At 39.8% G+C, this 24,645-nt stretch overlaps 1 protein-coding gene across 2 annotated transcripts; it reads left to right on the forward strand.

The window, feature by feature from the left end:
- Positions 1 to 1,565: 1,565 nt before the first annotated feature.
- Positions 1,566 to 24,599, forward strand: FGF5 (fibroblast growth factor 5). 2 transcript variants are annotated; one of them, XM_077882638.1, is made up of 3 exons: positions 1,568 to 2,245; positions 10,071 to 10,174; positions 21,337 to 24,599. In XM_077882638.1, exons 1-3 carry the CDS (start codon positions 1,885 to 1,887, stop codon positions 21,682 to 21,684), a joined length of 813 nt encoding a protein of 270 aa, XP_077738764.1. In that variant the 5' UTR covers positions 1,568 to 1,884; the 3' UTR covers positions 21,685 to 24,599. The 2 variants fall into 2 exon arrangements, with proteins under 2 accessions (XP_077738765.1, XP_077738764.1); XM_077882639.1 differs by lacking the exon at positions 10,071 to 10,174 and having other exon boundaries at positions 1,566 to 2,245; positions 21,337 to 21,491.
- Positions 24,600 to 24,645: the final 46 nt, after the last annotated feature.

Genomic DNA, 24,645 nt, shown 5'->3' on the forward strand with positions numbered 1-24,645 from the left:
TTTGTCACAGAACCAAGGGCATCACCTGCAGAAGGCACAGTGCCCAGGTCAGCATCCCACAATCATTCACTCAGGAAAGAGACTTCAGGCAAGTATACTGCTCTGAGGGACTGCTGTCTGTTCTCAAATATCCACTTTCAGGATTGCCTTGTAAGGCTCTGCTTGCCCGCACTAGCTAAAGCCAGAAGTCTAGAGTAGAAAGAGAAGGGGTGTTCAGTCCAGGACAGCATCTTACATAGTGTAATAGGGGCATGTGCCCAAGCTATGCACGTCGTGTGTGATATGACCTTTCTTCCCCACAGTGGCTTCACTGGACCGTACAGGTGATTTTCTGTTTTACAGCTGCTTTGATGTTAGATATTGTAGTCATGGAATATTTCCAATCCTGGAAAACCTAAATGCCTCTTATAAGCTTTTCATTAGTGAGATAGGAACCCTTAAATGGGAATCCAATAATGGATAAAGCTACATCTTAGCATCAACTTCAGCTTATGTGAATCGACCTTATAGGTCACTGTTACAGTCTTTTCATTAAAATGACCAATGAATAATGTATCAGAGTGCAGTTTAAAGCTCCAAATATGTTTGCAGACAAACATTCCAAGAATGCAAGTCAGGTATATTTCTCAGATAATTGACAGTAGAGGCACCGCACACGCGGAAATTCTCGGGTTCTCAGGTTTCCTGAAACCCGGCGCGCGCATCATTAATCATTCATTGGGGTCGGTCCTTCAGTCAACTGCAGCTCAGAGTCAGCCCGAGCGAGCCCTTGGCTAATCCTTCCTGCCAAGGGGATCCTGGGGGGAGAGAGGACAACCGGGCGGTCACCCCGTGTGCTGGTGCCCAGACCGGCCTCTCCTGCCCGGCTCCCGAGCGCGCCGAGAGCGGACCGAGAGCTTCCCGTAAGGAAAAGCAAATTCGGCAAAACGTTGAGCACGACCCGGCGTTTCCAATAGGAAAGTAGCTCGAATCGTGGCCTAGAGACTCAAAGTGGCTCCCCCACTGCCGAATAAACCCGTGCCTTAGCTGCTGAATAAAGCAGAGACCAGCAGCCACAGCAGCCTCCTCCTGCCGCGCGCACTAAAGGCTTCCCAAGTTGGACTGCGAGTCCCGGGGGCGGGGCGGGGGGGGGGTCCCCGCTGCAAGCACTCTGAAGTGCTGGGAGTCTCCCGGCCCGACTTGTTCCCGAGGGGTTCCCGGGGAGGGCTTGTGCAGGCGCTGTCTGCTCGGCGACCGGAGGGGACCTGGACCTTGGGTGCTGGGTGGGCGGAGTGCGTTGCTGGGACGCGGGTGGGCGAGGTGGGCGAGGACGCGAGCTCCCTTCCCCGTTTGGACCCCCCACCCCCCACCCCGGCCCGGCCCGGCCCGGCCCGTTGCGGGTGCTGCTGCCCGGGGATTCGTACGCTCGAGCGGAGCCGAGCGCCGCGCAGCCTTGGCCCCAGCGGGAGGGGCGCGGGGCGGCGCGGGAGGGCGGCCGGGGTGCGTGGCCGGGTCTGCGCGTGCCCGGCGTCGGGGTGCAGCTCGCGCCCTCCCCGCTTCCCCTCCCACTCGCCGTCTCCCATCCCCTCCCGCCTGCACACCCCCGCCCCCGGGGCCGCCGGGCTCCCTCCCGGCCCCGGCCGGAGAGTACACAAAGCGGCGGGTGAGGGGAAGCTTCGCAGGCGTGCACGGAGCGGTGAGGTCACCGGCGGTATAAATATCCCAGGACCCGCGCCGAGCCCCGTTCGAGTGGCCTCCCCGCTCGCTCCCCCTCCCTCTCCTCCCCGAGGCTATGTCCACCCGGGGCGGCGAGGGGGGCAGCGCCAGAGGCACGCAGCCGCGCGGGGGCTGCCGAGCCCAGAACCGGCCCTACAAGATGCGCTTAGAGCCCCCGCGGCTGGAAGAATGAGCCTGTCCCTCCTCCTCCTCCTCTTCCTCAGCCACCTGATCCTCAGCGCCTGGGCTCACGGGGAGAAGCACCTCGCCCCCAAAGGGCAACCCGGACCCGCTGCCACCGGCCGGAACCCGGGCGGCGCGGGCGGCAGCAGCACCAGCGGGGGCACGACGTCTTCCTCTTCTTCCTCCGTCTCCTCCGCCCCCGGGGCTTCGCCGGGCATCCGAGGAAGCGGCTCGGAGCAGGGCAGCTTCCAGTGGAGCCCCTCGGGGCGCCGGACCGGCAGCCTCTACTGCAGAGTGGGCATCGGTTTCCATCTGCAGATCTACCCGGATGGCAAAGTCAATGGCTCCCACGAAGCCAATATGTTAAGTAAGTTGCTCGCGCTCCCGGCAGAGCGCGTCCTAAGCGGACGGCGGGGGACCCGGGAGGGACCGCGGTTGTTTTGCACCCTGGCCGCCCTGGCCGCCCTGGCCCTGGGACCCCGCCGGCCCTCGAAACCGCCGCGCGGGGGGAGGGGGGGCTGCGTCTCCCCATCGCGGGTAAGAGGAAAGGCGATTCCCGGCGTGTGCGCTGCCAGGGGCTGGAGCGCGACACGGGCACCTTGTCTCCAGGTTCCCGGGGTCCCCACGAGGGGCCTCCAGCCTGTCTGTGTCTGGAGCAAAGAAACAAAAATCTGCCTCTTTGGTTTCTGTTCATCTCCTGCTTCTGTTTACTGAGACTAGCATTTTCTCTTGAGGCATCAAAGTGCATCCCTTTTCCTTGTCCATAACTGAACAGTTTTTTTTTTTTTAGAAGAATCAAGTCTCACATGCTGCCCCCCACAAAGGCCACCAGAAACCCCAAAGTAATATATATTATACATATATTTATCCGTGTTTATGTCTATTGCATATACATATTTGCACATTGTATACATAGAGAACATGTATGTATATTCGAGGGGAGACCAGACATCCCCTGCGTAGAGGAAGGCAGTGATCTGGAAAACCCGACACGTTTGGGGAAGGATACGGGATGGACATTCGGGTGACTGATTTCCGAGTTGGGTTCAGCAACGTTTAGTATGTTGAGACCATGGCAACACCTACCTCGTTAGGAAGCGGCCAGCCTTTGGTCCCCAAGGACAATCAAGGAAAAGTTCTTTATTTTGGAAGGAACTCAGAGGAGGTTCAGTTCCCTCCAGGTGTATTGTGTACTTTTTTTTTTTTTTTTTTTAATGCTAAGCTTTAAATGTTCTTTCGGAGCTTTCTCTTTAGCTCTCTCTCTTCTCCCCTCTGCCCACGGCCTCTTTCCCTCCGCCCCATCTGCCTAGTCTTCCCGGCCTATCACGCCGCCCTGATTGCTCTCACTGCCTCTAGGCAGCTGATGGGGAGACGATCTGGGGGCGCGCGCGGCCCTGGGGCGACCTTGGGGGCTTTCCCTCGGTAGGGCCGGGGCCGGGCCGCTCATGCAGCAGGGGTTGATCCAGCAGACAGACCTCCAGGTGTCCTGGAGACAGGCCTGCCAGGTGTCCCGGAAGAGCGCGAAGGTGGCGGGGAGGTTGCGCGGCGGCGTTGGGTCACCTGGCCGTCGTGTGTCAGCCTGGTAGCCCCAGGTGTACTTGACTTGCTTCGCTTCAAACCGGCCCCACGGGCCACCGAGCGTTCGCTGCCCCACGCTGGGGAGGAGCGCGGGCACCACAGCGGGGCTGGAGGCGCGCGCGTCCTGGGGCGGGGGGCGGCGGGCGGCGGGCGGGCCCCTCCGGGGGTGCAGGAGGCCCGCGGTCCGCGCCGCCCCTGCCTCCCTGCCTAGTCGGGGCCCTCGAGCCGGGCCGCTTGCCGGCCGCCTGCGCGGGTTCGGGAGGCCTGGAGCCCCATCGGGGACCCCCTGCGAGTCCCGGGGCCTCCCGCGCCGCCCGGAGGAGCCTCTCTCCAGGTTTCAAGGTTCATTTCACTCTTTTCAAACAGCTCGCCGTCTTTGGGGTTGAAGGGCAAAGCCTGGTAGGGTGAAGGGGAGTTTGCTGAGATTTCAGGCGCAGCGAGGCACCTGCACTTCAGTGTTTCCATTGGCCTTTCTCATCCCCCCCACCCCCCACCACCACCTCTTTACTCCATCAGACACCAGAGCTCATTCCCCACTTCTTCTTCTTTCCACCTTTCTTTTACAGGAGAACTGTTTCTGTGCTGTTCTTGTAGTTTATCCAGGTAATCAGCACCAGCACTAGATAAGTTCTGTGTTCCCAAGGGAGGACCCAAAGTTAGATGCAAAAGCTGCAGGTTGGATCTCTGGGTAAGGGCGGGGGTGGGGTGGGGTGGGGTGGGGAGGATAAAGGAATGTATCTAGGGTGGGTTTAGGTATACTGGGGATCTCGGAACACCAGACTCATTCCCAAGATATTTACCTTCTCCTCTTGGAAAAGGCAAAGATTTTTGCAGCTTAGGCCTTGCCATAGAGGGAAGTTATAGAAAAGCATAGGAAGGAAAATGAGAACAGATCAACAAAGAGTACATTCAGCTAAAGGAGGCATTGACCAATATCTGCTATTTCCAAGGTATACTTTATTTTAAAATCCACTTCGAAAGATACCTAAAAAAGAATAGGGATGTTTACTAAACAGCATCTAAGTAAAACCTCCTTAACCGTCCCCAGTTCATTCCAGTTTAGAATAGCCTTTCAGAGTTTGGTTTGTATCTTTCATATGGCTTGCCATCATTCACTCATTCATTCATGCATCCATAACAGGCTACCTGCATCATCATCAAGCTTGACATTTTGATTACTTTTGAGAGTTGGAGGATTTTTTAGTTTGTTTTGCCTTCCATAGATTTTTCTCACAGAGGAAACCATAGCTTAAGTATTTAAATTATGGTGATTTTCTGCTTTGTGATGTCTGGAGTGTCCAATACTACTAACTACGATTTCATTACCATGGATGGATAAAGAATTTATGAAATATGTCATGTTTAGTGGGAAAGCATGTAATTTGGAAATTTAAAATAAGTTTCTGCCCTAAATAGCTGTGAAAGAGAAACAGAAGCCTGCTAATTATTGGGTGGTCATATAACTCTTTGAAAGCAGCACTTGACAGTTTCCCAACACATACATAAACTAAGGCATTGGTCATGGGCTGTTGGTTAGAGGACAGAAGGAAACATTTGCTGTTTAAGTCTCACAAGAGATGCTGAAAGCTGGGACCAAAGAGGACCATAGAGGATACACCAAAAGTTTTACCTTATCATCTCATTTTACTTTCTATGAGTTAGCAGTAATAGAAAACTTACATCTCTTTGGGCTCAGGATGCTACTTCAGAAAAGAATAAAAACTTTGCATCAAACTGTCTTCTAACAGGTTCTTTTAAACTCAGTAATTTTCTGTAATGTTTGTCAGAAGATAAACACACACTCATATGTTTCAGAACTATCATTTGACATTAAAATTTCTGCAAACTGTGAATATTTTCTAAGTTTCGCCATCAGAAGCACACCCTGGTCATAGATTTCGAAACACAATTTATTTAGTTAAGGCATACCACTCAATGTGTTCTTCGCTTCTCTTATACAGTAGTTATCCCAAGTTTTGGAGACAGAAAAGATAGTCAAGCTCATTGCAGATACACTCGTATTATGAAAAAATACTACTGAAAGATGAAGAAAAATGGACAAGATGGATAATAAAATCCAATTATTAAATTGAAACAAAGATTTTAATTTATATGCTTTCATGTTTAGTTTCAGAGCTTCTGTTGACTTACGTGGGGCCACTGATGAATAGGAAGTCAAGTAATTATCAGTTCAGGGAACAGAAGTTGAAGCTATGGCTACACAAGTCAAAGTGTTCACATAAAATATGAAAATTCTGACATATATTCTGACTAAACTGAACCCTCAATTTTACCAATTTTTATTTTTATTTATTTATTTTTAAGATTTTATTTATTTATTCATGAGAGACACAGATAGAGAGGCAGAGACACAGGCAGAGGGAGAAGCAGGCTCCATGCAGGGAGCCCGACGCGGGACTCGATCCTGGGTCTCCAGGATCAGGCCCTGGGCTGAAGGCAGTGCTAAACCGCTGAGCCACCCAGGGATCCCAATTTTACCAAGTTTTAAAAATCAAAATTCACTATCAATGTTGATGTCATGTAAATTCAACCTTTATATAGTCCCCCATGCCTAGCTAAACCAGAATCTGTAACTGAATAGAAAACATCAAATGGAAGATTTCTGTTACTAATTTAATCACTGAAAACTGCTAAACTGGATATTTCAAGACTCAGATTTGATAAAGATGCAGCATATCTGTTGCTGTGTGAATGCTAGTAGAGAAATTTCAGTTTTAAATTATTTTTCTTTGAGGATTTTCAGATGAGCTGATGAGAGTTTCTGATTACCTGTTATCATGTTATTCACTGAAAAAAGGGGGACACCTATATAATTTTATCGACCATCATAAATAGATTCTTGTATTAAAAAATATGGAAAGGACTAAGGTAAACACCTAGATATATATTTTCTTACTGAAAAAAACTTACTTTGTAATGCATGCCTATGCTTGTAAGTAGGTGGATTAAACAACCTGTGTATAAATTCTTGCCTCCTTCAATCTGGAAGTCAACCCCCAAATTCTACCAAGAGAAAATAGCTCTTTCTGTTAAGTGCTGGTTTTTTCTTTTGATCCTCTTACAGGTTAACACCCTAGGAGAGATAACACATTGTCACTAGCACTGTAATAGGAAACAATTACACTGATCCTCTCCCCATGCCCCATCCCCCAAGCGAGAGAGGGCCAAAGCTGCATAGGGTGTACTGAAAGACAAAAGAGAGGTAGTGAGAAGGTCAAAGAAAACAATCCAGTTTAGCAAATATTCATTGACTATCTGTCTGATCTGTGAGATACACTTTGGCCTTCCACAATTTTGCTTAGGAATACCATCTTGGCATCCATAATGTGAATTGTGAATTCTCATAAGGTTTATTATTACTGATTCTAATGAGAGTCAGGAAATTATTGAAATTAAGAAAAATTTAGTTTTACAGAAATGTTTTCTGGGATTTATGTATTTGTGATTTAATGCATGTGGATATAAGATACTGTATAGAATTCTTTAGTGAGTTACTGAGATTTGGCATGGTAAAATCAATAATTGCATGATGTCTTGGAGGTGCAGTCAGGAGGTTGAATTGTAGGGCTTGTAGAATCTGCTCCAACATTCTAGTAAAAAAGACACTGTGAAATTACCGTTGAAATTACTTTGGAAATTACGATCTTAATACCGTTCTCAATATTACATCATAATTACATGATTTAGAAGATCATAGCAAAATTGCCTATGTAAAAAATAATTATTTCATCTGATCTCATCTTTATCTTTCCTGCATCCCTCATGATTTTAAATAGAATAATATATGTAAAAGCATGTTTTTAAGTTTTCACTTAAATATAATTTTTATTTCATTTTTTTAAGGATTTAATTTATTTGTTCATGAGAGACAGAGAGAGAGAGAGAGGCAGAGACACAGGCAGAGGGAGAAGCAGGCTCCATGCAGGGAGCCGGATGCGGGACTCGATCCCGGGTCTCCAGGACCACACCCCGGGCCGAAGGCGGTGCTAAACCACTGAACCACCCAGGGATCCCCTAATTTTTAAAAATTATAAAATCCAAAAAAAATTATAAAATCCATTAATTCCCAGGCAATATATCATTTTTATGCTGGAACTTGCAAGAAAAGAAACCAAGCAGTGTATAATAAAATAATAACACTTTCCATGTATGATTTCTTCTTCATATAATTTGTTATGATGCAAATTTTACATAGCATATACACACAGAATGTATATACAGTGTGCTAGCAAACAAGTGACTCAAAATGTGTTTTTTAAAAATAGAATATGTTACTTGTCAGAAGCTATAGTTTACATGGGCAAAGTCGTGCTCCCATTGAACAAATATTTATATTTGTAAGGGACTTTGTCTTGACCTCTCAAATGTTAACCTGTAAAAAGATATATTTAATAAGAATTTTATCTTTTATGCTACCATGTATTTTTTCACTTACACGTCTGTACAGGTTTGCGTTTGCCAAACCAAGTAATTTTCCAAAGAATGGAATAAAAACTCTTTAGCAATGTAGAATCATGAGTAAGTTGGGGGAAAACATACAACCAACTTTTCTTTTCTACCAATTCCATATTGTCCCTTTTGTGTTTCTCTTATTCCACACATAGACAATTTCTCATATTTCTGTGTCTCGTTTTTTAACACGTTTACACAGCATTCATAATCACGTCCCCCATCTTCCAAATATCTAAAATCATTAATGCTGTTTTAATATCATACTGTAATTGTGATAGAAATATAACTTTGTATCATGTTCTATTTATGCTTTATTAATAACATGATCACAGCATCGTGATATACACATCGTTTATTGTATCTAACTTTACAAAGCATTCTGTATGCTTTGTCACTATTTGATTAAATGATAATGCTTCTAAATCCTTGGGTATGCATCACACACCCAAATAATTTGTACATCCAAATATATTGAAAAGAGCATTTTGAAAACATTTTGAGGAAATGTTTCTTTCAGAGTTTCTTCTTAAAAGCAAGAGTAGTTCCTTTCTAATAGTTTTTTGGGATTTTTTGTTTTATTTTCAAGAAACATACACTAAGAAAGTGGTAGTGGCAGTTTCCTTGAAATGTGTTTTATCTAGTCTGGACTAAATAACTTTTAACAAAGACAATAGTTCTTCAGCTACCCCTTCCCCCCATGAACTTCCTGACAAAGTGTTTAAGAAATCAGGTTGAATAAGCAGCAGTATTTGCTATGATTATAGGTACTAGCTCACATTGTACAAAAAAGTGCTTAATAAAAATATTCATATATAAGTATTTATATATATCATATACATGTATATCCACAGAACTACTTTTTTGTTAACTGAATAATTTTATATGTACTTCAAATATTGCAGGGTGAGGTTACTATTTTTAAAAATTCTGGTAAATTTCTCTATTCAACAGAATACTGTTGAGATATCCTAATTAGTATATATATTCAGAATATTGTATATTGAAAGGTTGAGATTTACTTCCCTTCTTCCATCCTTTCTTCTTTCCTTCCTTTCTTCCTAAGATAAGTCTCTTTATAGCTTTAGTAAAGTACATTATTTTGTTCTCTTCCCCCCCCCACATACCTCATGAACTATGGTGTGTGATTCTCCTGACACAGTTGATGGACTTTCAAATTATTATAGGAGACAGAGGATATTGATTTGATATTGCTAACTATGAAATACTAAATATAAGCAATAATGTAATGAAATACCTCATTATTTTTTTTTTTTTTGCCAGGAAAGCCATTTAAAATGCAAGATGTCTCAAAGCATAATGCGTTAAATGCTCATTGAGCCAATAATCCAAAATTATTTATAATGCTTTCAACATCTTTTTATGTGTAATCTTTAAATGAACTACTCATTGAATGATTGAATATGGTGTATATTGATTTGTACTTGTGTAGGTATTATAATTTGGAAAGAGGGATTTATTTCATGTAAATAAATAAAGAATTTGTCTCTGGCTTTCAATGGTTTATATTAGTCTTGGGTCAGACTTTATGAGCTTTAATATTAAAAGCAGTATATTATCTCGATGATAGAAAACAATGGATGAGAATTATTTTGAAAAGTATTTAAAGAAATTCTTTTAGATTCCTTTACAACTTGAAAAAATTCTATGGTTAAATATTGTTGGGACACCTGGGTGGCTCAGTGGTTGAGCATCTGCCTTCAGCTCAGGTCGTGATCCCAGGGTCCTGGGATCGAGTCCCGCATCAAGCTCCCTGCAGGGAGCCTGCTTCTCCCTCTGCCTATATTTCTGCCTCTCTCTCAGTATCTCTCATGAATAAATACATAAAATCTTTTTAAAAATTGTTTACTAAAAGTGACTTATCACTTGTAACAAAAAAGGATTACTAATGAATCAGAACTAAATTTTTGAATTTTAAAATTTGTTATTTTAAGGGAACACTTGTGTTCTAGGTTGTTTTTTTTTAACATTAATGAAGGTCATGAAAAATAAGGATGTTAAATACTATGGGTTTTTTTTTTTAAATTACAGCTATAAAGAATGAAAAGAATCTATGTAGAAATTGAATTCACCATGATTTATAGAGGAGTCTGTGTTTTATTTTGGGATTTCTGTCATCCTAGGTATTTTGGAAATATTTGCTGTGTCTCAGGGGATTGTAGGAATACGAGGAGTTTTCAGCAACAAATTTTTAGCGATGTCAAAAAAAGGAAAACTCCATGCAAGTGTAAGTAGAACCACTTTCTATTTGTTAAAGGTGTTATGGAGATTTTACATTTGTAGAATGGAATGAAATGATTTTCCACATTGTTAGATGAACAATTGGCTCAGAGGACTTAATGATTTCTTGGGTTTTTAAAAAGTATGTGTACACTTAACCAAATTAATTATACATGTTTTTATAAGTAATCATATTCATATTTCATTTACTTGAAAAAATAAGAGTCCACAAAAAACTTAAGAATAAATGATTTTGAAAATAGCACTCTCAAAGTGATCGCCATTATTTATTTCTTAAAATTGGTCCAACTGAGGGAAATATGAGAATACTAATAACACTACATAACAATTAAAATGTGCATTTTTCTCGTGATTGTGCATACTTAGTAGATCAGGTTCTTGTTCAATTTTACAAGCGATTCATGATTTCAAAAATTAGGTGTAAGTAATATATTTTCACAACAATAAGTATGGAGAGAAACCAATAATGAGAAGATTTTGATCTTTCTTAGGGAAATTCAATTTATCCATTTGAAGACTCATTTTGTATTTTTGTTGCATCAAAAACGATACTTCTTAAAATTATGAAGACAATTTTGCACTCAAAAATTTCTTCAAGCTATTTTACATTTTTAAATCAATTTACAAACTACAGATTTCTATTTTTGTCTGAACATGCTCATTAGTTGAGAAGCATTAAAACATTTGAAAGATAATAAACTATGTCAGATTAGTTTTGCTACTCACAGATATGACTTACAGATTTGATTTAGTACATATGCCCAGCACTTAAAAAGTGATGTATGCTTTTTCTGTAGTGTACTAAGATTTGTCACATTACATCATTTTTTCAAGCAATTATTATTTAACTCTTATTCTCTTTGATTTTTACTAAATGAATTGGAGAAATAATCACTTTTCTGGTTTTTGAAGTATATAGGAACTTTTAATTAAGAGTGTAATCAGTTGAAACTTACTATTTATGATTTTTACTTACAGATCTTTAAAAAAATTCATTGAGAATTTCACTTGCTTCAGTGTGTAGGAATTTCAGTTTTCCTTTTTCTAGCATTCAATTTCCCTTTTTCTAAAGGTGACTTGTTAATATCTCATGGAGGGGGTAGCAGAATTCAAGCTATTTCTATAATTATATGAGGACTAAATTAGATAAAACTTTAAAACTTTTAAAACAGTATTTGGTACATTGTAAGCGCTCAATATATACTATCTATTATTTGGTAATCTAAATATAATAGATACTAAAATCTCAGTTGATTGAGATAAATGAAGAACCGTTGCTAACCTCTTTAATCACCAATCAAAAGAATTATAAAAAGATTTACCTGCTTTATCTTCTGAGGTGGTTATTGTAATTCAGCAAACTATAATATTGTTTTCATAAGGTAATCACTCCTCATTTATTTATTTTAAGGGGCAAAGTTCTGCATCACTGCGCAAAAGTAGGACATGCCATTTTATTAAAAAAATTTGATTTAAAAAAATCAGCATGCAAAATAGAAGACAATGATCAAACACATCTAAACACAATCGCTTTTCCACAGCCTACTTTAAGGTTGTAGAAAATTGAAACACTTTCAGAACCTAAGCATCATCATAAAGTGCAGTGCACTGTAAAGAAACTCTTTTATTGGTTTGTTTAGGGTGAGTACCTTAACTTTTAAATTGTTCTGATTTATGCTCTAGTACATGCAAAAAATAGACTAAACTTGAGCCATCTTAAGGATAATTGCCACACTACTCAAAGTATTACAAATGGATGCCAATTAGAAAGGTCACACCGAGAGGTGAGGATACATGATTCCCCTGTCAAATGCAAGTAACAAATTTTCAGAAATTTGACCCAAATGTTTAAGGATGGCTGGCTGAAATAATGCAGATAATGAAAAAACAGCATCTGTTATTCTTTCTCATCTTGGCAGGCTAAAGTTATTTCATGGAATAATGACTTTTAAACAGTACAAAGCAAGTCTTGCTCTTGTCACTCACTGAAGCTCTTTGATATAAAAGTCATTCTAATGACTTTGAGCTGAATTGTAGATAAAAAATAAAGCCCTACAATTATGTGGATTCTTTTTAAATCAATTGTCCAAGCCCACTTTCTCCTATCTGAGCTTTTATTATCACTTTTTCTTTAGATGGAAACCTAATTAAATTATGAAGTGATTTATTTTTAATAAAGTTTAATTTAGAAATAGTATTAATCCTAGCAATTATCAGTTTTATGCCCAGATGGTTTCTTTCTTGTTTTCTTTTAGTTAAACACATTGAAAAATTGTTCTTGTAACTTTAGATATAATTATTTGATTTAGTTTTGATCTTCACTAAATTGCATTGTCACTTAAAAGGCTGAAAACCTTTATATTCTTAGGATTAAATGTGTAATCCATGAGCTGCTTTAAATTAATAAATTAATATGTGCAGAGGCATTTAAAGGGTACTTTATAATCATTTTGCTGTATATACAAGCATATATATATATATACATATACATATATATATATATATATATACAAATCATGTTGTACATCTGAAGCTTACACAGTGTTATATGCCAACTGTATCTTAACAAAACTGGAAACATTTGAAATTAATAGAGTTTATTTATAAAGGTAAATAGGATTTTATTTATAAAAGTAATTATGAACCAGAATTCTGGGGAAAGTAATTCCCACAGTATATTGAAGAATATTAATGGATAATTGTAGATTTTCAACTCGGTTTTATAGTAATGATTAGAATGCTAAAAATTAGTTGCTAGGCACAGACAATGTATTTGCACAGTTCTTTAAAAGCTCTTTTACTCACATTATCTCATTACATGATTAGGTGAGGAAAGAGTCTTAGATATGTTAACTCATTTCCCAAGTTAACACAGTTAACAAGTGACTGAACCAGAACCATCCTTTTAAATTTCTCTTTCTCTGTAAATGCTATAATGCTTTTTAGGGAAAAGCTAGTTGAAAGAAGACACTAAGTTTTGTTTGGAACCAGGTACATTGTTTTCTAGGAATTAATAATCACATAGTTTAATAATATTTTCATACTACATGTTAAAGAATAAATATTGGGGTATGTCCTTACAGTATTTTTCTTGTGCTGTGGACCCCCTTACCCAAGCTCTGTTGGGACTCTTTTTTTCCCATTTATTTCTGTGTCTCTGGTATTTGACTTTAAAGTCTAGAGAAGCAGAGGGATTGTTTGCCACAGAACTTTTCACAGACTTTTACACGTTGGTCATTCAATATGATGATACGTTGCATAGGGAACACCTTTCAAGATGAACTTTCAAAGCAGAAGAGAGCTCTGTTTTGTTCACTGAGATTTTTCATTTAGAAAACGCTTCATTATTCGCAGACGCAAAGATGGTGGATAGAAATAAGAGCCCGGAATGATTACACTTAGGCAACATTCGTGCTGATTTCTGTCTGTAATTCAGTAAGAGAAATTGTATTAGAACTTCATCTCTGTGTGTGCTTCTTCCGGCACTCATTCAGCCTACAGAATCTAGCAACCCACATGCAGCTCTCCTTACAGTCTTTACCAATATCCTCCAAATATACAGGGCAGCCAGATTCCTACCGAACAGGTTTTTTCAGCATTCTTTATGAGGAAGAAGGTGTCTGGTCTTCTCAAGATGTACTGGGAATCAATGAGAGTGGGAGTAGATGCCTCCCTGATTGCTGTGAGGGTTCGTCAGAGCCTTCGCTGTGACCTACACTCTCCTTCTCAATTTTCTGGGCTGAGGTACTTGTGGAAATGAGCTTACTTCTCTTTGTCACTGTCTCTCTGCCTGCTTGTCTGTTCCTGTTCCTTCCTCACCCTGTTCCTACTCTCTCCTCAGGTTTGTTTTATCTATCAAAATCCCCCTAGAAAGCCTTTCTGGATTTATCTGAGGTAGGTTCAGATGTAGGAGTGAGACACCTTGAGTGTAGTGGTTATGAACACAGATTGCGTCAATCTAGTTAAATTAAACCTAGTCATTTTACTTAATCTTTCTCTTCCTTGGTTTTATCAACTATAAAAAGAAGGAAAACTAAAGGAGCAATCTATTGTGATAGTTGAGCGGTTTATTAATTAATTAATTTATTTATTTTTAAAGATTTATTTATTTATTTATGATAGACAGAGAGAGAGAGAGAGAGAGAGAGAGAGAGAGGCAGAGACACTGGAGGAGGGAGAAGCAGGCTCCATGCAGGAGCCTGACGTGGGACTCGATTCTAGGTCTCCAGGATCAGGCCCTGGGCTGCAGGCGGCGCTAAACCTCTGCGCCATCGGGGCTGCCCAGTTGAGTGGTTTAAATGAGATAATACATATAAAACACTCAGCATAGTGCCTGGAAAGTATTCAGCATTTCATTTTAAAAAGATCTTCCTTAATTTGCTCTCAGGCAGCTGTATAATGATCCAGTCTCCTCTCTCAGAACAAGACTTTGTGATTTGGGGGTTGGACAGCTGTGACCCCTCAGATATTTAGACCAGCCCCAAATCCTTTTTTATCATTGACCTTTTTTTGTGTAGGTCCAAATTTTTTGTGCCTACGAAGTCCCTTATCTCCAGAGTTTTCCTTTTTTTCAAGGAGCCTAATTTGAAAGCAAAATTCCCAGGCGCAAGCTCTTAAAGAGGCAAAGATTTCTTCAATCATAATCTCATAATTCTTTTAAAGCCCTGGTGCATTTTGTTTTTCCCTAAAGAAAATGTAAATCCTGGACAAGATGGTTATAATGCATTTTTCAGCCTTTTAACAAAGTATGCATGATAGCTCATTGCCTATTGGGAAAAAACATTCTAGCTTATTTTAAAGGTCCAGAGAGAAGCATGTGGTGGAATTATTTTTGTTTCTCAGGGTTTTAGGGGATCATGTTTGGAAGGAAAGCTAATTGCAGAGTTTACGAAACAGGCATGGAATGTGTGCTTGATCAGCCCTAAGCAAGGACTAGAACGTCTTCCTTTCCTGGTTTCAGAGGGTGCCAGCTGGCTTGCCCAGAATGGGAGTCTGGACTGGACTTCCTGCGCTGGGGGCAGTGTGAGGAAGAGTATGCAGCCTTAATAGCTAGGCATGTTTACTGAAAGGGGAAATGGAGACTTGAGCAATATTTACCATCATTCTAAAAAAATAAGGTATTAAGCACTACACTCTCCCAGTCGAGCCCAGGAGTTCTATAAAGACATTTGAGTAGAAATTCTACCTGCCCTCTAAGGGCTTTCAATTTACATAGTAAAACCAAATGTCCAGCAATGTAGGCTAAAAAAACGGGCTCAGGGCCCTGCCTTTACAGTAAATGTCAGTTTTCCCTTAATTTCACAGTATGTTAATCTAGCTAGAGAGCCTGTTTTATTGAGGAAATCTGGATGTGATGCATTGACTTGTAGCTTCAGAGATCCATTTTAGCCCAACATGAGGGATGGTGTTCTTGTTCTTCATTGGTTTGGGGGAATGGTATTGTTCTTCATCAGTATTTTAACATGGATCAACTTTAAGACAAGTCTAGGAGATGCCCTTGGGTTTGTGTGGTGTTAAAGAGCTGGAACCTAGGAAACTGGGAAATTGGAGCTTTAGGTCACAGGTGCCCAACCTGGCACTTGGTAAACATCGGGCTTTCGTGGATCGTTTTCTTTACTTCTCTGCCTTGGAGAATTAGATAATAGTGCCTTGCTCGTCATGAGATTATTGTGAGGGTGAAATAAGAGATGTAAAATCCCTGGCCTATAGGAGCCCCCAGTAGCTCAGTTTTTTGAGTTATGAAGAACATCAGAGAGAAAACTCTTAGCTTGCCTGCATCAGATCACACAGGATGCTGGTTAATGAGGCAATTCCAAGGACTCCGCCTTTGATTTACTAAGACACAATCTCTGGAGGTAGGGCCTGGGGAATCTGCATTTTGCACTGGTTCCTGGAGTACTTTTAAGTCAATTCATAAAGTTTGGAGGGTGAGAAATCCTGTGGTTCGTATTCTTCGTTACATTACCTCAGGTCGGTTTATTATTAAATCCAGCTTGCATATTCCCTTGGTCACTCAGGATGAAGAATCGAGACATAGAATGGACAGATGTCCAGTGCCAAACAGGAAGTAGGCTCTGCCCTGAAGATAGCATAGTATGGCTGCAACCCCTAGAAGGAGCCTATGCAATCAAGAGTAAAAGGCACCCCTTTGGGCGCATGCTGCCCTGCATTGGGGTATTCTGTGTGGAAGCTGTTGGAGCAGGGTCTGCCTTTTAGCTTTTAATCACCACCAAAGGAGGATGTTTTTGTTTGGGGGAACATCCACCACAATGATACAAAGCAGCCTAGGATACAGGCACCTTGGCGGGGCAGCCCCATATGTGGGAGTCGGGATGGGATGGAAGAAGCACTGAAAGGAGGCAGGTGTGCGTGCAGTAAGGGAACTTTGCTTAAAGTACAGTTTGGTTTATAATTGTTTTTTTTATTACAGTTTATTTTAATTATTTAATAATATCACAGCCCACAATAACATTTTAATTATTTGTATTTGGTTAATTATTTCTTCATAAGGTTTTTCAAAAAAGGGAGGCAAATCAAAGAAAACAAAGTGAAATGAAGAATGGAAATTGATTTTAATTTTTTTATTTATCCCACAAACTCCAAGCATTGTACCGGTGTTGGTCCAGATTCCCTCCTATCCCCATACCCCTTGCATATACTACCTATCTACTTCTGTTGTTGCACCAAGTGAGAATTGCTGCTTGCTTGCATAGCCTAACTCATTCACTACAAGATCCTCAATCATCACACAACAGGATATTTACTAAGGAACAAAACTATGTTAAGAGGTTTTAGAAAGCTTCTAAAAAATAATGTTTCAGAAAGAATTTTCTGTTTGCCTTACTTGAACCTCAGATTTCAATTAAGCAGAATTAGTCCTTTCTAAAATATCCCAGTTAATCAAAGTTTCTTTGAACTGAATTTGACCTTTCTTCTAAACATCCATTGTGAGTTCTCACTGTGTGAAGAGATGAGTACAATCAAGGCACAGTGTCCTTCTAATCCAAAATTTCTTGTTTTCCTTAATTGCATTCTTTTCCCTCCTCTGAAGAATTAGGCTCTCCAAGCAAAAATAGTTTTAAGTTTTATTTATTTGGTCCATGAGGACTATATTAAATTACATCAGGACTATGTGAAATTACCTAAAAGTTAGCTGATATTTCATTTTAATTTTGCAATTATTATTTGTTGAATGTAACTTGTTTTTACACTTGCAAGATCAAGGAGAAATTAAGAGAAAAACATATAATTTAACTCAACAAAGAACATGGACAGCGCCATGTCTGTATTGTTTCTCATTGTAAAAGTGGCAACTAGCACAGTCCCTGACATGGGATACATAATCAATAAGCAGCTGTCATTAGACTTGTAAACTACAAATTTGAAACAAAGGTATGGTTTCTTTAAGAACATTTTAGTGTTTGGTCTCATAGTGGCCAATGGTGCTAGCAGGAAGAGGTGATGGGGGTTCTGAATTCAGTAGCTTATTTGAAATTTCATTCACCTCTCTACTTCACACCTTAACAACAGAAAAAGTCTTCATGGCAACCTCACTTTTTCTAGAAAAATAACGTAGTTCTATTATTTAAAAATATGTATTTTGCCAAAGCACTTCTTACAATTCACAGATTTATTTTTTTATTTTTTAAGATTTTATTTATTTATTTGAGAGAGAGAGGAGAGAAAGAGCATGAGCAGGGTGGGGAGTGCCAGAGGAAGTGGGAGAAGCAGACTCCCTGCTGAGCAGGGATCCTGACTTTGGGCTCTATCTCAGGACTCTGGGATCATGACCTGAGCAGAGGGCAGACGCTAAGTCAACTAAGCCATCCAGATGCCCCAATTCACAGGAGATTTAAAAAATTAAAAGTAGCTTGGAAAATGTATTATCCAAAACTGAGTAATGGTAAATGTATATATATTTAAATAACTGTATATTTAAGACCTATATTGCTTACTGACTCTCTGCTACAAAAATGGTTCATGCATGATATTAGGGACAGAAATTCATTGCTTAGAGTCACCATCTTGTCTGAACAAGGGCAGGAATAGTGACAGAAGCAGTCAATCCCTCAAGAAGAAACTAGATCTCCTGATGAAAAAATTCATTGAAATGTTTGTTTCAAATAGTTCTGTTCCATCACAGCTGGGCAAATTTTTCAGACAAAACATTAATTTAGAAGTCAATTAAGAAAGCCAAAATAGTCTGACTGCCTTTACTCCTATTCTAATGAAGGAGCTGGAAAGGCTGCGGGGCTGCCAGTAATGCACGGGTCCTCAGGTTCTGGACATCTCTGCCCCCAGTAACAGGTGACCCTTGAAAAATCTAGAGCTAAAATCTATTTCTTTTTTTTTTTTAAGATTTTATTTATTTATTCATGAGAGACACACAGAGAGAGGCAGAGACACACAGGCAGAGGGAGAAGTAGGCTCCCCACAGGGAGCCCGATGTGGGACTCGATTGCAGGACCCCTGGTATCAGGCCCTGACCTGAAGGCAGACGCTCAAACACTGAGCCACCCAGGCGTCCCTAGAGCCTGAATCTTAAGAAAGAACTTAACACAAATCTTAAGGAGGAAAAGAGTAAGGTTTTAGATGGAATAATTTTAGGAGGTGGAGTTGGTGGACTTTCACCCGTATGAAGACTCTAAGATAGAATTGCTATAGGTTTACATTGCCATGGTGTGTGTGTGTCAGTAAAGAAATGGTTAAATAATGTAGTATACTTAAAAAAAAAACCTGTCAAAACTGAATAAAGAAATCACTGCTATCCTTTTTTCAGGAAAATGGATTTTTGCAAAACAAGAGTAGAGGTCAGGTCAAGGTATAATGTATTATATATCTTTAAAAATATTTTTCAAGTACATTTGAGGAAAAAAAATATGAGGCAGGGTAAATATACCTGCTACTCTCTGATGAAACCTCCTATACCTTTTCTAAAATGCTTATTGTTTTATGTAGCAGAAAACATTACAGATGACTATAAGTTTTATTTTAAAATAAAACTTCAGTATTATTGAATGAAGTGGGAGAGCATTTAAGTCCTTTTAAAACCTAAGCAACCATAAAAACATCTACATTTGACAGGAAGTCTTTTCAATAAAAAATAGGAATAGTAAATGTATACTCTACTATAATGACGTCAGCACAGCACCCTTGGCCTAGCCATAGGCTGGTAGGGTATGCTAGGAAGAGAGGGATGCCATGGTGGTGGTTCTTTAAAACATCCGCTTCCAGCTGCTAGAGATCAAATCCAGCAAATCACCAGTACGCTTGTGGAAGTTCTAGATATATATAACTCCATAGCCTTCAAGTAAAGAGCTTTATTGATTGAACTATACTTGAATGTAAATAAATTGGGTAAACTGTCATATATAATGTAAACGTGCTGTTGGAAGCGCTCTGAAATTGGTTGTCTACCAGTATTGTCAGTACTTTGCACAAGTCAAAAAATTAATGTGACCATCAACAGTAGATTTACATAGACTGCCTTCCAGCATTCTGACTTTCAGATGACAGCGTTGTGCGGAGAAAAGATTGGCTTAATTAGAAAAACCAAGATAAAAAAAGAAATCTTAATTCCAGTACAGTACCTTTTGGTCTGATATGAAAAGGATATCATCTATATATTTAGTGTTTTTCTCTGTAGACATCAACATATTTGGTATTCACAAACCCGGGAATTCTAGGCAATGGTGCTCCTTGAAATTGTGAAACATGGTGGTCTGGCCTAGGATAGGAATTCTCATTCTTTGGGAGTTTTGGCCTCTTTTGCATTTGATGAAAGCTACCCATATTTTCCTTAGAAAAATATTTTGGTACTCACAGGAGCCCTATGGATAAGGATGTGGTTAAGGAGCCTAAAGCTAAGACCTTGATTGGCAGAATCGTAGGTCTGATTCCGTGCTCATATTCTTCCTCCATACATTTTCCTTTAATTCCTCAACAAAATTGTCTGTTAAAAATTTAATTAGAAATTTCGAAGTAACTTAAAAACAGTAACAGAATTCAAATATATTAAAAGTTCCTCTTGTTTTTATGTACATTGATGTTATTTCACTAAGTACACAGTAAACAGAAAATCATCAGCATTGCAAGCACGGTAAACTACGGATTTTCAGAGCCCTTCCTGGCCCACGTGGTCAGCCCTACTTCTTCTTCCTCCCACCACACATCCTATATGGAAGTCAACACCTGTAGCAGGGTCGTGCTGACCTGTGGACACACTGTTCCTGCTCTGAGAACACTTTCTTATGTCACCTGCCTTGCTAGTATCTTGTTGTACTTGAAAACGTAGCTCAGATGTCACCTTTTCTAGAGAGATTTCCCTACCCTCTGCCTGGTCACTTCCATCCTCTTAGATTCCCTTCCTCTATGCTACCTCAAGGGCAGACATTGCGTGTGTGTGTGTGTGTGTGTGTGTGTGTGTGTGTGTCTGCAGAGGGAGAGAGAGAGAGAGAGATCTGGATGAGGTATTGCTAGTGACTCCAAAAGTAAATTTTTTCTTCTTGGCATCAATATTCTCTCCTGTATCACTGTGTGAAGATGTATTTTTTCCTAAAGAACTCTAACACATGCAATATTAATAGGGCCATATGCTACCCCTCTCTCAGCACCATGAATCACACTGCTAACACTGAAAAATGTATTCTTGTTTCAAAGGAATAATATGACCCCATTTCTCCGAACATGAATTCCTGTTTTACGAGGCAATTGTTCCTTAGTAATTCAGTTCTATTTATTTTCTCGATGGCTTAAGAGGGGGGAAAAAAATCTTAAAATATTAAAAGTCAATTTTTTTTTACTGCCAATCTCAAAGTAATTTAGAACCATAACAGAATTTCAATATAACACAGTTCCTGTTATCATTTTTATATAATTATTGATACTATTTCACTAAGTACATAGTAAACCGAAATCGGCATTACCAGGATGAATAAAGTAGGAGGACAGAAATGCACACGGTATTTTAAAGCAACCTTTTGAAAGAAGCAAACGTCTTTGCAAAAGAGAACAGGGAGGCGGTGGGGGGAGGCCTGGGAGGAAGGCTTTGGTGAACAGTTTTTGGGTTTCCTTTTACCGCAGAAGACCTCATTTTATTAGATGCTGAAATATTGGTACGACCTCAGCTTCTTCTTCTCTCCCCCCCAGGCCAAGTTTACAGATGACTGCAAGTTCAGGGAGCGATTTCAAGAAAACAGCTATAACACCTACGCCTCCGCAATACACCGAAGTGAGCCCGCAGGCCGGGAGTGGTACGTGGCGCTCAACAAGCGGGGCAAGGCTAAGCGGGGCTGCAGCCCGAGGGTCAAACCCCAGCACGTCTCCACCCACTTCCTGCCAAGGTTCAAGCAGCTGGAGCACCCAGAACTTTCTTTCACAGTTACTGTCCCTGAGAAGAAGAAGCCACCCAGCCACGTCAAGCCAAAGGTTCCCCTGTCTGCTCCTCGGAAAAGTCCCAACACAGTGAAATACAGACTCAAGTTTCGCTTTGGGTGAGACTCCGCGTGGCCTGGTGAGAAACCATGCCTTGCCCTCGGGAGGCTGCATGGGTCTTTACAGCTCCCAGAAGAGCAAAAACAACACAACACAACACAACACAAAACACAAAGAACCGTTTGGATGCAGCCGCAAGCTCTACCTACTACCCTGCATTGAAGTCAGGCCGTTCGTTTCACTGCGGCTGAAACAAAAACGTCCTCTGACGGGGACTGCACTGGAATTGTGCGTTTGATGCCGGGAGCGCCAAGACGTTTCGCTTTAGGTTTAGTGCACGCTCTGTATTTTCAGAAAGTTAAACAGCGCGGACTATGTGATTTTCTGGCTTTTACAGATCAACACGAAAGAACATACATGAATACATTTCTATTTTTGGTTTCCAAAGAATATTTTGATGCAGATAAAATATTTTATTAACTTTTTTTGTTTTTTGGTTTTTTTAAAGTACCTCTGCATTGAGCATATTTTCTTACTTTTATTATTTTAATTAATATGACATAACCATTTGAATGCAGTTTATGAATATAAATGTGTTTATAGCCCATTTGTAACAAGTGGATTTTTTCATTTTTCTTATTTATTGCACTTTTGATTATTATTATTATAATTTTTTTTTTTTACCGTACCGCAGATAATGTAAGTTTAGTTCTTCATCTTAAAAATGCTTAAATCCTCTTCAACGGCACCAAAGGCTTAGGTCTATGCATGTGTGCACGTGCGCGCTTGCGCGCGCGCGCGCGCGCGTGTGTGTGTGTGTGTGTGTGTGTGAATTCATGACAGTATGTAGAATCCTACCCCTTTGGTGGCTGGGCTGCAACGGGTTAGGGTTAAGGAGAAGATATTAGGATTTTTGATGGAATTACAATCTGGAGGTAAGGAAAAGGATTCTAGGCACAAGTACACTACGTTTGCAGCATTTATTGGGATCTAATTCTGCCTTGCCTGTATTTCTCCTTTTATCTACCCACCCTGCCCTCATTCTTGAACAGCTGGAGGAATACATTTTATTCTGTCCATCAAGCACACACTATGAAACCAGAGTGCTTTAAAATACCTCTTGTGTGACCCTCTGCTATCCCCACTGTAGAGATCCACGGGTAGCAACCCACTTAGCAGAAAAACGTGAAGACCTGTAGGAGATGAATCATGCCACAGCTATGCACATCGAGTCCCATTGTCAAAAATATTCTTATTACTCAGACTAGAGCCCTTTGAGTTTGCTATCCTAAAGGTAATCGTTCCAGTGAATAGACAGCCCTTTAGGATAGATACTTTCTGATGTAGATTTTTTTAAAAGCTGGCCATGCGGTATGGGGAATTTAATTTGGGAACTTGATCATTGAAAGTGGCACTTAATTCTCAACCCGCATACTGAATATTGGGCATGAATCACGGAAAATTTAACTTGAGAGAATTTACATAATTTATATGTTTTCTTGGGCAATCATTTCTATGAAGTTCTATAAAATGTGAGTGTTTACGTTCAGAAATGTGCCAATAAAAAAAAGTACAGTTAAAGCTTAGAAGTATGTCTTTCACAGGAAGAACAAGAGTTCACAGAAAGCTTGTGTTTTCTATTTAAGGACGCTTCTTTTAAAAGATCCTGACAAATTTTTTTAAGGTATGGTTTATTTCGGTGCATAAATGTGCAGTAGAAATTTATCACAATTGAACCAACTACTACTTACACAGATTGCTTTTTTTTTAAATGGAAACCAACTATACACGTATAATATGAAATCACCGATCAGCAAAAACATCACGCCTATACTCTAGTATCATATTTTATTATAAAGTCAATAATCTGACTAAACATTGTTTGCATTTAATGCATGATTTTTAAAAATATAAAATGAAATACTACAAAAATTTTCTTTATACAATTCTCTTGGGTTAAATGAAATAAGATTTTGGAGACGAATATGTCCAACTGTTATCCAACTGGCATATCACCTAAATGCACAGTACAAAGCTGAAAATAGCCTTTAGTTTATTCTAATATGTTAAGAATTGTGCACCATGTATCAAGTTCTTAGTACACAGGAAAAATTAAAATCGTAAAACAGAACAGTAGACATGAGTTCCTAAATGGGCAAGGAAAAGATGGTATTAATGATGATTAACAACAAACTAAATTAATGCATATATTATATTAGGCTAATGCTGCTGGTAGTTTAAACCATAAAATAATAGCTTATCTTGTAGTCCTAGTTTGATTTGATTAGTATATGAAACTCAAAGTAGGATAGTTACTAAATATATGTTATGCAAGTCAGGACTCATTAATTTCAAAATTTAAAGGCAAGCTAAAATTTTTTTAAAAATCTAAGTTACACGTATCTTCAGTTTACTGGCCATACACAAGTACATTTAATTAATGCTCACCGAAGCTTAAAGTTACCTAAATTAATTAATTGAAGGAACTCAGGTACAGAAAACATGTATAAATATAACTCCTTACTACTACCTAGAACTTTTGATGAGGGGTCCTTGCTTATGTTGTTTTTGATAATTTTTAAGTAACTTGGCCCACCTAACATCAAATGAAGTTGTTTAATCATGATTATGTTTATCTAAAAACATCAGTGATTTGGCATTAAAATTTAGGGACCTAATGGGCCTAGGAGAGAGATGGCAAATACCTTCCTATTGACAATTCAGTTTTACTAATTATATTATGCTTAATTTAATTTAAGATATTCTTTATTTGGAACATCTATAGAGATAAATAGAGGTTAACAATAAGATGTAATAACACTGTGGTTTTTATTTCACAAATGATACTGTCACTTCCTTCTAAAGAAACTAATTTGAGAGTGTGGGTGTATATAAATTATCTTCGTTCTTTTGCTGAGTTATAGTGGGCCAGCAGTTCAAAATCATGTGATGACAATAAAGGATAACGACAAAAGTTATTTCTGAATATAATAATTCTATTGTTTTAGATGACTTTGCTCCTTG

The sequence above is a fragment of the Canis aureus genome, chromosome 33 (assembly GCF_053574225.1).
Source record: "Canis aureus isolate CA01 chromosome 33, VMU_Caureus_v.1.0, whole genome shotgun sequence".
Classification (NCBI taxonomy): domain Eukaryota; kingdom Metazoa; phylum Chordata; class Mammalia; order Carnivora; family Canidae; genus Canis; species Canis aureus.

Bases quoted from the DNA above. Each gene is read 5' to 3' on its own strand.
- FGF5 (XM_077882638.1), top strand. From the start codon at position 1,885: ATGAGCCTGTCCCTCCTCCTCCTCCTCTTCCTCAGCCACCTGATCCTC. The intron at 2,246-10,070 runs GTAAGTTGCTCG...CTGTCATCCTAG, and splicing joins CCACGAAGCCAATATGTTAA to GTATTTTGGAAATATTTGCT. The intron at 10,175-21,336 runs GTAAGTAGAACC...TCTCCCCCCCAG, and splicing joins AAGGAAAACTCCATGCAAGT to GCCAAGTTTACAGATGACTG.